This window comes from Lissotriton helveticus, chromosome 1_2, assembly GCF_964261635.1.
Source record: "Lissotriton helveticus chromosome 1_2, aLisHel1.1, whole genome shotgun sequence".
NCBI lineage: Eukaryota > Metazoa > Chordata > Amphibia > Caudata > Salamandridae > Lissotriton > Lissotriton helveticus.
In genome coordinates this window covers 272,613,364-272,626,217 of record NC_136058.1, presented here as the reverse complement: position 1 = coordinate 272,626,217, position 12,854 = coordinate 272,613,364, and the positions used below count along the sequence as shown (strand labels likewise).

The following is a 12,854-nucleotide window of genomic DNA, read 5'->3' as shown; positions in this document are numbered from 1 at the left end:
ATCGCAGTATGATTCGCAAAGGCCATCTAGGAAAACAATCTTGTTTGCAACAACTCAGTATTGAGTCCTGGTAGTGACACTTTTTCTGCAAGGTGTGGGACTCCCAGCAAAAGAAGACTTGCTGCCCTTGATGAGTCCTTCAAAAACTCTACCTGGGATCTAATTGGATCAAAGCAGTGGTACCACGGCTACTGAATCCACCCTACCGTTACCATACCGCTTTATTTCTAACACTCAGGACTGAATTTGTATGACCTTTGTTGAGAGTTTATGTACTGAAGCTTCTGCAGTATGTATACGTTTTTAAGTTGTTAGTAAAGTCAAAGTCTCCTCTACCAAGATTACTTCTTTTTAACACCTTGGGTGCTCATGACGGCTCCCGGCGGTCATGAGTCACAGTAGGCGTGTGCTCATGATGGACGGGAGCCGTCTGTACGTTGTCGCTCCTCCCACGCGGTATTAATTCCCCGCCTGTGCGAGGGAATTAATCAGTGGCCGGAGTTCGGACGGCTCCTGGCCGTCATGAGCACAAGCCCACCGTGATTTATGACAGCCGGGAGCCGTCCTCAGTACTGGAGCGCCACACCCAGCCCGCCCCCCCCCCCCCTCGCGGCAGAATTTGCCCCAGCAGTGAAGGGGTTAAGTATTCCTTGTGTTGCCCTGTGTCACCAAGGCTTTCTAGAATCAAGGAGTGAGACTTTCCAAGGGCTCTGCCACCCATTAAAATTGGGGTTCCTCACTCTCTACCAGGGTGGCCAAGTGTCTCGGTTGAAAGAAAATGATCTGACTTTGCCTACTTGGCCTTTTCCTTCCCTTTGTCGTCTTTAACGGGCAATGGTGTGGGCCACTGCTTTTTGATAAATAGTGAAAAAAACACTATCTTAAGGAAACCCCTGGCAGATAGGATAATCAACCGGCAGGTCTTGAATTAATGGGGCACACATTGATTAGCCAGTAATTCTGTGACCGGGCCTGTTCCTTCTCAGGGGACCGCGCACATCATTTTTATGATGCTACTTTCAATGTAGTCTTCCTTGCCACAGCAACAGCTGTAGGAAAGTGGGCCAAGGCAGGTTACTGATCCATCTGATAATTTTCTAACCACCTCTAGTCTCTCAATTAGAAGCCAGAGTGACTGGCAATCAGCCTGGTTGTGCACCTGCCTCAGAATTATAATTCACTACTTAGTTCTCTGCATCCAAAGTGGTTCCTCTATCCAGATCTACACTTGAATGATGGCGCAACGCCCCTGTCGAATAAGCACCTCAAAATGGCAATGCCCCTGAGCTCTAAGAATACACGTCTTCGGAGAAGCCCAGCAAGATGTGCCCTCTGGCCCAGCAAACTCCAACCCTACAACTTTAACATGGTGAAGGGACAAATGTGTTTCCAAAACCAAGAACAACAAGAGGGTGAGGGGTGTAATATACACCATGTAGTGTTGTATAAAGTCACACTACAAGCCAATCTTGTTTCTCCATTTCTCTTACTTGGACAGACTAGTAATGGACCATGGGCTCATACCATATGATGGACTACCCCTCCTAGCTGTCAAGGAGAAGATGCAGTCCCACTGAGAGGTGCACCTTTGATCAACATTCATGTCTCATCACACACTCTAGACCGTTTTTTCCACCAATCGGTGGGTGTCTCCTATTAAAAAAGTAAGAGGGCATAATTGTGTTCTGTGCATAGATGTATATATGTAGGGTTACTCATACAGCTCATCTCGAGATGGGAAGCAATTTTCTTGGACCAAATGCTCTTAGTCACAGATGTGTTATTAATGGAAGTCTATCTCCAGACTTAGCGAGCTTCTGTATTTACCCCCTGCTCACTCACCTGTTGTAGATGTCGTCATCTTCTCCGCCCCAGCCCCAGTACTCATTCGGGAAGCCATTGATCTTCATGAACTGATTCCTGCTCAAGCCGGATACTCCACCAAAGTATCCTGCATATGGTAGCCTGGAATGGACAAACAATTTACAAGTCAACAGGTCATCAAACTTTAAGACAATATGTGCTTGCCTCAGTGGTTGTCAGACAGAAGAGTCATTTACAGGCAAAAAACAAAATACCATCTATATCTTCTCAAGAAACAAAAACCTTTCATATATCAATGCACCACTGCCTGCTCTCACCACTGCTGTCTGCTACTGTGACGCCTATTGAGCAAGTGGCAGTGAAATAAAAGAGGACGAAAGACAGGCACGCTCCACTAAAATCAAGAAATATGATCATGATTTGCCAGTCTTTTCAAATACTTTTGCAGGACTGAATGCTGTGTTTGAGACCCTGGATAGAAGAATACACTTTGGGAATAAAACATCAATATTGATAACAGAGGGATAATGGACTGGAACATCCATAAAACTCAAGGTCAAGGGCAATCTAATACTTCTGCCTCTGTGGCTATGACCGCACTCTGCAAATATGGTTATAAAATAAATAATACTCTCGCCCGCCAAGATGCTGAAACTTCCTTCCAAAAATTAGATAAAATTCCACGGGAAGGAACTATGTTTAAGTACGGTGCTCTATTGATATGATTTGCCATTAGTTTATTCAAGGGTGATATTGTGTTGCGGGATGCTAAGACATGCAAGAACTCTATGCTAAATGTAAATAAACAGGCATTACAACACAAAGATTTTTTTTTTTACACAGATGATGTAAGAGGCACCCTGGAACAGAAGACAGGGGGTTTTCTGGCCATGGCAATGTTAGTTAATTTAAAAGACCATGTTGGTTGTAATGGTCACAACTTAAGGCGGGTGTTGCTGCTGCTTTGTGCACTGTGTTGCATTAACAATGTTTCATGCCTTTCTGCCTAGTTACACAGTGGTAGCAGGTTCTTGTTGCACCAGATACCTAAAGAGATGGGATCTAGATAACCTGGATCCCAAGGTTCTTGATGGACAGGGAGCCTTTAGAATCAGAGAGAAGAAACGCTGTCTGTCCTTTTGAGAGAGGCACAAGTACAGTGGTGCTTCTGATTTGAAGGGGCTTGCATAAGAAACACTTGGAGGAGACAAAGTCAGAAAGATTTGTCAGACAGAGCTGAGGACTATGGTGAGAGATATTGAGGTCACTTTGTTGCAGAGACTTGCTTTGTACTTGTAAATGAGACAAAGCATTCAGAATTTTATCCTGGCCGTAAAAGAGAGCACGTATAGGTTTTAGAGGTTGGGAGCAAGACGTCCCCCCCATGTCAGGCTGGCGAAGAATTGGGCTCCTATGGTTTACGGTTCTGATGACTAGGCAGTGGGTAATGGAGACTGCAGACAAAGACTACATTTCTATAGTGTAGTTAGGTATTGACTACTGAGCTGAGTAGTTTTTTCCAGAGATAGCAGAGGTGATAGTTTATTTCAAGATGATAGGAAAGAGGTGATGCGGTGGGAAGAGACGTGTCAAAGGTCCAGTCACAGGACTGCCCCTTGCATTTAAGACTGACTGCTTCTTCGCATCTACTCCTTGAAGATGTCCATGCATGAACCGATGGAGGTCTCACCTATATTAATAATGCAGAAAATATATATGTTAAAGAAGTTAGGTAAGACCCTAGGGGCTCTACATGTGAATGGTAGGTTCAAAGTTTAATGGATCCAGTTTGACTATTTTTTCTCGGCTGCTCAGGAAGTGGTGAAGCCTCTTGCATGTGGGTCCTTTTCTGTAAAGGTACTGTCCAGCACTTCAATTATGGTGTTTTAATAAGCCATTTTTTATTGACACATGAAAAAAGAACATAAAACAGGATTCATCAGAATGATGTATACAGACAGCAAATAGGAGGGCAAATCCGCATTCCGGTAAGGCAGAGGTGACTCGTGTGCCCCCCATTCGCCTGGGAAGCTTGGTCTCCACTTTAGTGTGTCTTTTAGAATATAGAAAATGAAAATGAACCATACACAAAAAGGAAGGAAGACAACACCCTCCTCCCACCTAGGAAACTCTCCGGGGCAACAGTATTGAGGATTACCGCCAAGTAGAAAGAATGTAAACAAGCATTGGCATAGCTAATAGGTCTCGCCTTTGGGACCTTATGTGTTTAGCCAGAACGTTTGGCTATGTTGTAGAGCATTGCGGCTGCTGTGCATTATGTTGAAAAGTTATAATAAAAAGTGCGAAGCATTTTTGTTGCCTTTATACAAACGAAGACAGCATTATATACAACTGAAAAACCTGATTAAAAAAAGATTTTAACATAAAAATGTCTTCTAGTTTTTTTGTACTTGCACCTCTGGCAACTTCTTCCTGCCTGTTCTCATGCTTGTTTGTTACAATTTTTTTATACTTCAACCTGATGTTGGTATCATTACGTCAGTCTAACTCCTTACCTCCCTCAAGGGTAAAAGATGATTTTCAAAAGTGTAGCTAGCCAAATATTTCTTGAGTGTGGGGAAAGAAGATTGGCTATTCCCTGTAATGAATAGTGAACTATCTGTGAGAATACTGGCTCAAGTTGTAACACTAAAACAGCAGTAGGGGTAATGACCGTACTAACCTGTTCAATTTTATATTCGATATGCCCGAGGACCTAAGAGACTCCTCCAAAACTTCGCTCCCACTGATATCAGTATCTCAACAACTTATGTGGTCCTCTCTAGTTGCCCATGGACGGGCCTACATAACCGGAAGACTATGAAGATAGAGAGAGACTGATGTTAGAAGTCTGCACTTAAATACAGCGATATACCATCATCATGTCTGCTCGCCAGATTTTTATAATATGGGGCTTGCAGTGTAAGTAGTTATCGCATCTTGACCCTGTTGTATCTATATAATTGCCTGGTCAGAATCCAAAACTGGCTCAGGGGCAAGAACTGGTCCTGACCGCACAGCCTGGCACGATGAAACTAATCAGGTGCCTCATAGTATATCCTTTACGAATTTTAACTCGTCACTAACTCCAAAGGCCTTCCTGCGTTATGGTGTTCTATGCTGGTCAAATCAATTTGTATAGGTGATTAGCGCCCTTGTTACTATACAATGTCGTTCATAATCTATTACATGTTATTGGTGACTACCAGGGCACGCTGCTACCCATGCTAATAAGCATGCTTTGCCGAACGCTGAAACGAGTCTTACAAAATGTGGCATATAAACCAAGTGAGCCATTTACTGGCTATTAATAGAAACGGCAAAAACAAATTGCTCAGATAGCCTAACATAGCCGTAGGGACGCCGTACTGCACAATAGGAGGCACTCTGATAGTTTTAAATCTATCAGAATAGTGCTGACCTCCAGAGTTGGTCACTAGGGTCGACGTGGTGCCGTCGCATGCATCCGCTTGACTCTTTAAATATAGTGAGAGTGCAGACTGTTTTTAGGTGTTTGCTTCCGGTTTCCGCATTTGCGGATAAACATAAAGAGAGGACTAGTGTCATGGTGCCATAATGGGAGGGTGAAACTTGTACATAACTAGGCAAATGCAGGTCTAGAGAGTACAGGAGCATAATTTGCATTTCCTGTTAAAAGTGTGGAAACATACCAGGCGCACATACCTACTAATAAAGTTGGAGCTGTAATTACATACTGTCTCAAGGGCTGTATGTTGTAGTCTGAATAAACATTGGTGGGCTTATGAAAATATACTACAGTACTGGTAAAGATAAACAAGCCCGGGAGTTGTGCGTGCGCTAAAAGGAAATAAAAAAGGCCCACGAGTAGTGCGCGCGTGCGCACGGCAAATAATGTCAGGGATGCAGCTGGCACAGTGCGGGGCCGCTGCTCGCTCCTGAGCACCCTAGACCAGGGAACAAAGAAGGTGGAAAAATCACCCGCCTTGGACTGATTGCGTGCTGTCTTTTTAAGAAAGACGCATGCACAGGCCAATTGCGGGTTAATAAAAAAAAAAGCACATGCACGAGCGTGTTTTCAGAGTTCAAAAGCCCTTACTAAATGCCTTGCAGAGCAATGCATGAATGCTGGCTCAGGCGAGACCTAAAAAGCAGTCTTGGGCCTGAGGAAAAGAAGATGTGGACGGTCATGTCTGCAGTCAGATAGATGGGGGTATAGCTGGGCAAAAGGGCAAATGGTCTCGCCAGGGGAATAAATGAAGGGCCGTGGATGCATGTACAGGATCACCTACTACAGGCCCACAGGGGCTGGGAATTATATTCTAACTGGAGCAGGAGGTCGCAAATGATCAAGTCCAAGTTATCTGCTATGGGGAATTTTTGAATACCCCGAAACTCCTCTCTCTGTATCACATGAAAGCCCCCATAGCCCCAAGGACCCTCACCCAGGGAATTTTCGTTTCATCAGTGTGGTAGCCAGTCAGTCACTGGGCCACCCACTGGAGCTGGACAGTCAAATAGTGATGCGTGAAATTTGGGGCACCATACCTCCCCAGCAGGGGGCAATTCAGTGTGAGCAATGCCACTCTTCGCCTCCCAGAGTCCTAGATCAGATCTAAAAGCATGGAATCGAGACACTGCCGGTTGTCCCTAGGGGTTGTCACCGGGAGATTGACTAAGTGGTATAACAACCTGGGGAGCATCACCATTTTTGACATGGCTACTTGGCCTGCCATCGAGAGAGGATCGGTGGTCCAGAGAGATATCTTAGAATGCAACAAGTGCATCATTCTGCCAAGAACATCCATCCCATGGTATATTTAGGATCTCCTGATATTTAAAGGTTTGCGGGCCCATGTCAGGCACCCCTAACCAACCAGTCGCACAGAGAGGTGCTCTGAAAGAGAGAACACCAGGGAATGTGTGCATTTGATTGAGGCCCAAGAGCTCCCTGAAGGCAACCAAGATATCAGACGAGATAACGGATCAAATCCTCTGCATAGAGTACGATGACATGCATCTGAGTGTCTAATGGATACCCCAACCAACACCCCTGGCTCGTAATTACGCTGCCATCCGCTCCAATGCTAATACAAACAGCAGGGGAGACAGAGGACAGCCCTGTTTGATGCCCTTGTGTATATGATACGAATCTGAGATATGATGGTCCGTTCTGGTGGTGGGATTTGTATATAGGAGGTGGATCCCTCCAAGCATGTACGGGCCAAACCCAAATCGCCGGAGGGCCCAAAACATGTATTCCCATTGCAGCGTATCAAAAGCTTGCGCCAGGTCAAGAGACAGGCACACTGTGCTGGGCCACACTCATGGGGCGCCAACCAGGATAGCGTAGAGGCTTTGGATGTTTAACAAGGTGTTGTGATCGAGGTCAAAGCCATTCTGACCCTCATTGACCAGGTCAGGGAGGAGAGGGAGGCCATATATGTTGCGTAGAATTTGAAAGGTATGCCCTGCGGGCCAGGCGATAGAGACCTTGGGAGGGCTCTGTTCGCTTCCTTGATCTGCTGCTCAGTGAAGGGGCCCTCGAGGTTTGCCCGCAGGGCTCTGGGGATCTGTGGCAGTGGTAAACCCTCCAGCACATGAAAAGCTGCTGCCAGCGCTGCAACAGTATTGAAGCTGTACAGAAAGGACTAGTATGTACAGAATGCTGCACTAATCCGTGCCTGGGTATTCTGTATTGTGCTTGTCAGGTCATAAATCCTATGTATTGGGGTCCCTGGAGGGCAGGATATCACAAAGAGGGCCAAAAGCCTCTCAGGGCGGTCAGCCTCCAAGCAAACCATGTAAGCCGTCCAGTCTAGACTTTGGAGGTGCTTTAACAAGGTGGCATATGCTTTTCTCACCTTGGCCAGCTATTCTACATGTGTCGGATCCACCCTCGCCTCCCTCTCACAGAGGTCCAGTTTCTCATCTGTATCCACCAACTGGCGGTTTAGTGTACGACAGACACCCATCACCGCCACCCACCACAACACACCCCACGGAGCACAGCTTTGAAGGACTCTCACTCCACTAGGCGGAAGGAGGCTGAACCTGCATGGCGTGCAAACTAGGAGGTGACAGAGTCATGGATGTCTGGGATGGGATGCCCTTGGGTAACCACACGCTTTATAAATGCTCTTCCATTCATTCATTCATGTCGGATTGAAATATTGAGTCTTCTAACCATTGGGGTTGCAGCATCCACGTGAGGACGTGGCTATGCATACTCCCCCAGGTCACTTCTACGTAAGGGAATTATGGTCTGTGGAGGTCTTGCCAATGTAGGTCGCATCTGCAGTGTGTGTGGCAAGGTCCATGAAGCAGAGTATATAATTGAAATAGGCATGTAGGAGATGGGGTGGGGGAAAAAAGCAATATTCTGTCGAGTGGGTGATGTTCCCACCAGACTTCCGAGAGGGTCCAGTGAGTCAGCAAGTCGGACAGCACCACAGTGGTGTGGGCGGCGGTACAGGTCCGCATCCTTCACAACGATGAAGTCGCCACACAGGAGCCAACCCATGTCACCACGTATGGGGAGTAGGAAGCAAGATATTGGGGTTGATTATGGTTTAGGCATAGAGGCTTCCCAGGACCAACAGCTAGCCATCTAGTAGGACCTGTAGCAGGATTTACCACTCATCATGGTAATGGCAGAGTCTAAATCTGCCTAAGGGACTCCAGGGCAATCCAGATAGCCACACCTCTGGAGTTTGGTGGAGTACGGAGGTCTACCAGCCCCCAAAGCCAAGACTCCACACACAGCGTAGCATCGGAGCCCTCCACTCCTTCTAGAAGCCTCACAAGATGGATGTTGTTGCTGCTCGACCCTCTATGTCCTCAGACCGGTGTTCCAGGAGCTGCTCATAGGCTGCTCAGACAAGTTGGGTCGAGTGGTCGTCCACCTTTGTGGTGATGTCCTGTAGGCGGAAGTATGTTAGCGAAGCTTGTCCCATAGTCTGCGTTGATGTTCTAAAAAAAAAAAACAGATCGAGGGTCAATGTGTAGATTATGTGCTCCAAGGTAGAACGGAAGTCACGGATCTCCACTAGTATATGATCAATCATACCGAGCGTGGGGTCGGCAGAGGAGGCAAGCGATGTGGGGGTCTGTAGAGTCGCAGTGAAGCCCTCCATGATCTCCTCCATGGCCGTGTGGCACACTGCTTCGGCATTTGTCAGCTTGGTCTTGCTCATTGTAGATGGCAAATCACAGAATTCGAGTAGCAACCGCCCCCTTTACCTACGGTTGTCCCGAGGGCAGCTATAAGGCCCGACAGGCACCCCTGCAGAGAGGCTGGCACAAGCAGCCTCGGGATCCAGGTCCACACTTCATCGTCCGAGGCAACATCCGGATTGGCAGGGACCAAAGCCGGAAAGGACCGGGCTTATGGTCCTCTCTGGCCTCTTGTTAAGTCACTCTATTTCCTGTGGCATCCTCCAGTCATCCTCCAGGATGTCGCTGTGAGACCTCCCTTGGCAGGGCCGTCACAAGCAGCCTCGCGTCACGGTGCCACACTCCGTCATCTGGGGTCTCAGTCTGGGTCAGTGAGGGGCTGTTGGTAGGGACTAAAGGAGGATCTGCGGTCCGCTGGGGCCCCACCTGCAGCCGCCAAATGTCTCAAGGCGGATGTTCAGGCTCCTTCAGAGCCCCGGGGGTTCCCTCAGGTGGAGACCTCACAACAACTCTCGCTGCCACTTCTGGCAGACCACCAGCAGCACAACTCGGCAGCAGGGGCCTCCCACCGCGCGACCTCCACGCAACAGCCATAATAGCCAAGAAGGGAGTGGGGGCTTACTGCCACCACACCCCATGTCTAGGGCCCGGTGCAAGGCCACTCACCGCCACATGGCTCGGACCCTGGTTTCGGCTCCACAAGCAATTCGGCCACCCCCATGGGTTCCAGCCACCAGTCCGGTATAGCGTGGGCAGGAAAGGAGCAGGTTGTGGAACACTCGATCCGAACAGTGCTCAAGAGGCCAGGGGCTGCTGCCGCCCTGCAGCCGCAGCCTTCTCCTTCGCCCAGCCAGTGGTAGGTTTTATCCAGCAGGTCTTTTTGACTGCAGCCCGCGATGTCAGCCAGATGTCTTGAGTCCATCCAGGCCCCAGGAAAAGGCCCGGTCTAGCAGAAGGTCATTTTCCCCCAGGCAGCGGTGGAGCTCTCCTAAGCTCTCCTGAGGTGCTGCCGCCATCTTGCAGGCCTCATCACGCCCCCTTTAGTTATGGTTATGGTGTTTGATCTTTGCAGTGGCAGAATCCTGCTGAACTGGTTCAGCAACTTCTGCTCTGTTTTTTGGCTAGGTGTTTTTTTATCTCTTAAATGCAATAATTGTCTCTTTGGCGGACACCTGTATGCGTCCAGGTCCAGTCAGCCTCGAGCTGCACAGACCAGTGTTTTGGGAAGTAGGTGTGAAATATATATTTCTTCCACCTGTTTTTAAAACATAACATGGGATTCTAGATTTTATGTTTTTCTGGCAGCTTCTGCTGCAAAAGAGATCTCCTGAGATATAAAATAAAATGTGGCATTTAATTTGAAACTTTAGAAGCCAAGCTGCAACCTTGGCATTGATAGCTTTTTCTAATCAGATAACCTTGGCTTGCAAGTGAAATGGTGAAGTTAGATTTCAGCTACTCAAATGCACTCCAGCCTTTATGAGATATAAAATATGTTCTTACTTAGCTCAGCTGTAATGCATTCGAGTGACATACACACTGCTGTCTGGAATCACACTCACTTTACACTTTGTGTTGCTTAGCTCTCTAGCTTTCAGTGAAGTTCAGAAATTGTATTTTTAACATAAGTTAAGGTCATAGCACCTAACCTAAATATAATATCATTTTAGCCTTTGTTTTTTTCAGTGAAAGTGTATATGTATATCCTCTACTGCAATTTGCATTCACCGGCCAGCTGCCTGAATACCGGGGGTGCTCGTAAAGACTCTTGTGCCCGAGCATATACTTATTGCAAAATCCTGTCCACTGACAATGGGAAAAGAACAAGCATTTACAATGCAACGGTCTCGCCTTTGCAAAAGTTAGAGCTATTGGCATTGTAAATGACAAAATTTGTATTTATGTGTTGGTTTTGAAAACAGATAAATAAATGGCTTTGTCATTTACAATGCCAATAGCTTAATCTCTCGCAAATGCGAGACCTATTGCATTTGCACCCATGCCCACACACACAGAGCCACACACACACATAGAGCCACACACACACACAGAGCCACCCTCACAGAGCCACACACACACAGAGCCACACTCACAGAGCCACACACACAGAGCCACGCACACACACAGAGAGCCACACACACACACACACACACAGAGCCACACACACAGAGCCACACACACACACACACACACAGAGCCACACACACACAGAGCCACACACACACGCAGAGCCACACACAGAACCACACACACACAGAACCACACACACACAGAACCACACACACACACAGAGCCACACTGTACAATATGGCTAAAACAATCACATTGACAAAGCTAAAATGCTCTAGTCCTACTTTTATTGTCTGGGCAATCCCGGTGTTAACTCCTCAAATTCTTTCTCCGTCTGGCTCTAACACACCGTAAGAGTTGCGAAAACTATTCTTAACAAAAAACACACCTAAATAAACATGTAACAATGAACCATTGTGTAATAGTTTTTTCAATGGTATCATAAAGCCATGAACATACGCTTTGGCGAGTAGCCAAAGTTTTGTTATTGTTTGTGAAGCTTTAAAAGGTCTCTATGTCTTGCGTCCAGTAGTAACATAACCCCCATCACACTCATCAGCAGCATTCCACCTAAACTAATGCCAGAACTCGCCATCCAATGTCATTTGCCAAGCATTTCTTGTGGGCTCGCAACACCCAAGCCCCATGGAGTCACTCTCCACAGACCTTCTATAATACCCAGTTTCCCGCAAACACCCTTATCCTTTTACGCTTTTTATCCAGACGGTCCTCACCTTGTGTTCTTCAACTCCATGAGCTGTTGCTGGTGCTGGGCGAGGATGGCAGGGCCGAGCGACAGAGGCATTTTACCCAGAAAGTCACCGACCGGCGCAGGGTAGGGTGCACGGCCCAGCTTCGGGGAGTTTGGATACATCCTCCTCTCCACAGCCTGGAACACACATCAGGAGTGCCCAGTGCCAGGAGCGCTGCAGCCCAGAGGGCTTTGAAAGACTGCAACTCTGCTGTACACACTGAACACCTTAAACAGAACTCAACACAAGATAGAGAAAGACCGTAAGCCTAGTGCGCAGGCGCTCTGGCAAGGAACGCTCAAACAAGAAACAGAGAAAGAGGACTGGGCATAACGTCATAAGAGGGCACTAACAAAGAAGGAAAAGCACTTCTGGCTATAATAGGATGGGCGACTTAAGTAGTCTTTCCCCTGCTTGTTGCACGAGGTCCTACATAAGAAAAACGTATTTTCCAAAACGTCAGAACATTAAATTCCAGCGCTCTTAACCGAGATGTTGACGCTGACATTGTTTCACTCTGGAAGTGATGTGCGAAATTGCCAATGGGTACCAGTCATTTACACTGACGCCTGTTCCTTTTTTTCAGGGCCACCAGGTGCAGTTTCTGAGATATCCCATGTCTTTTCACGAGACCTTTATCTGAAAATACTGTTAAAAATCTAGTCTGAAAGGGAGAACTTGAACTTTAAACACTATAGGGGGGTGTGGCTAGCGGCCGAGGGAAATGGTCACTTTCTGAAGCGGCTCCACAGCCCTCGCCAATTTATCCGCCAATTTATCCGCCAAAAACACCCGAGATTTCCTCCAAACATCAGGGAACGTCTCTTATACCGGTCCCCATCTGCAGCACCGCTTTTGTGGCAAAACAACGGGAATTGAAGCCTAGTGAGGCACCCCACACGGAGCGGCCCAAGAGACATCAAAATGGCGGCCCATAACGAACAGCTCTGGCGGCCAAGAACGTAAATGACACACCGAGACCTCCTTCACTGACCATAGTGACTGGACACAGCTTTCAAAGGCTGCTGCCCCTGAGACCCTTTCCTGATCGGC

At 47.3% G+C, this 12,854-nt stretch overlaps 1 protein-coding gene across 2 annotated transcripts in view; it reads right to left on the bottom strand.

Moving 5' to 3' along the window:
- Positions 1–12,854, bottom strand: part of B4GALT2 (beta-1,4-galactosyltransferase 2) — a 929,689-nt gene that overhangs the window by 85,916 nt on the left and 830,919 nt on the right. For both annotated transcript variants that reach the window (XM_078671715.1, XM_078671716.1), the window contains exon 5: positions 1,843–1,965. In XM_078671715.1, coding sequence (XP_078527841.1) covers positions 1,843–1,965 — 123 coding nt within the window. The remainder of the gene's footprint in view (positions 1–1,842; positions 1,966–12,854) is intronic.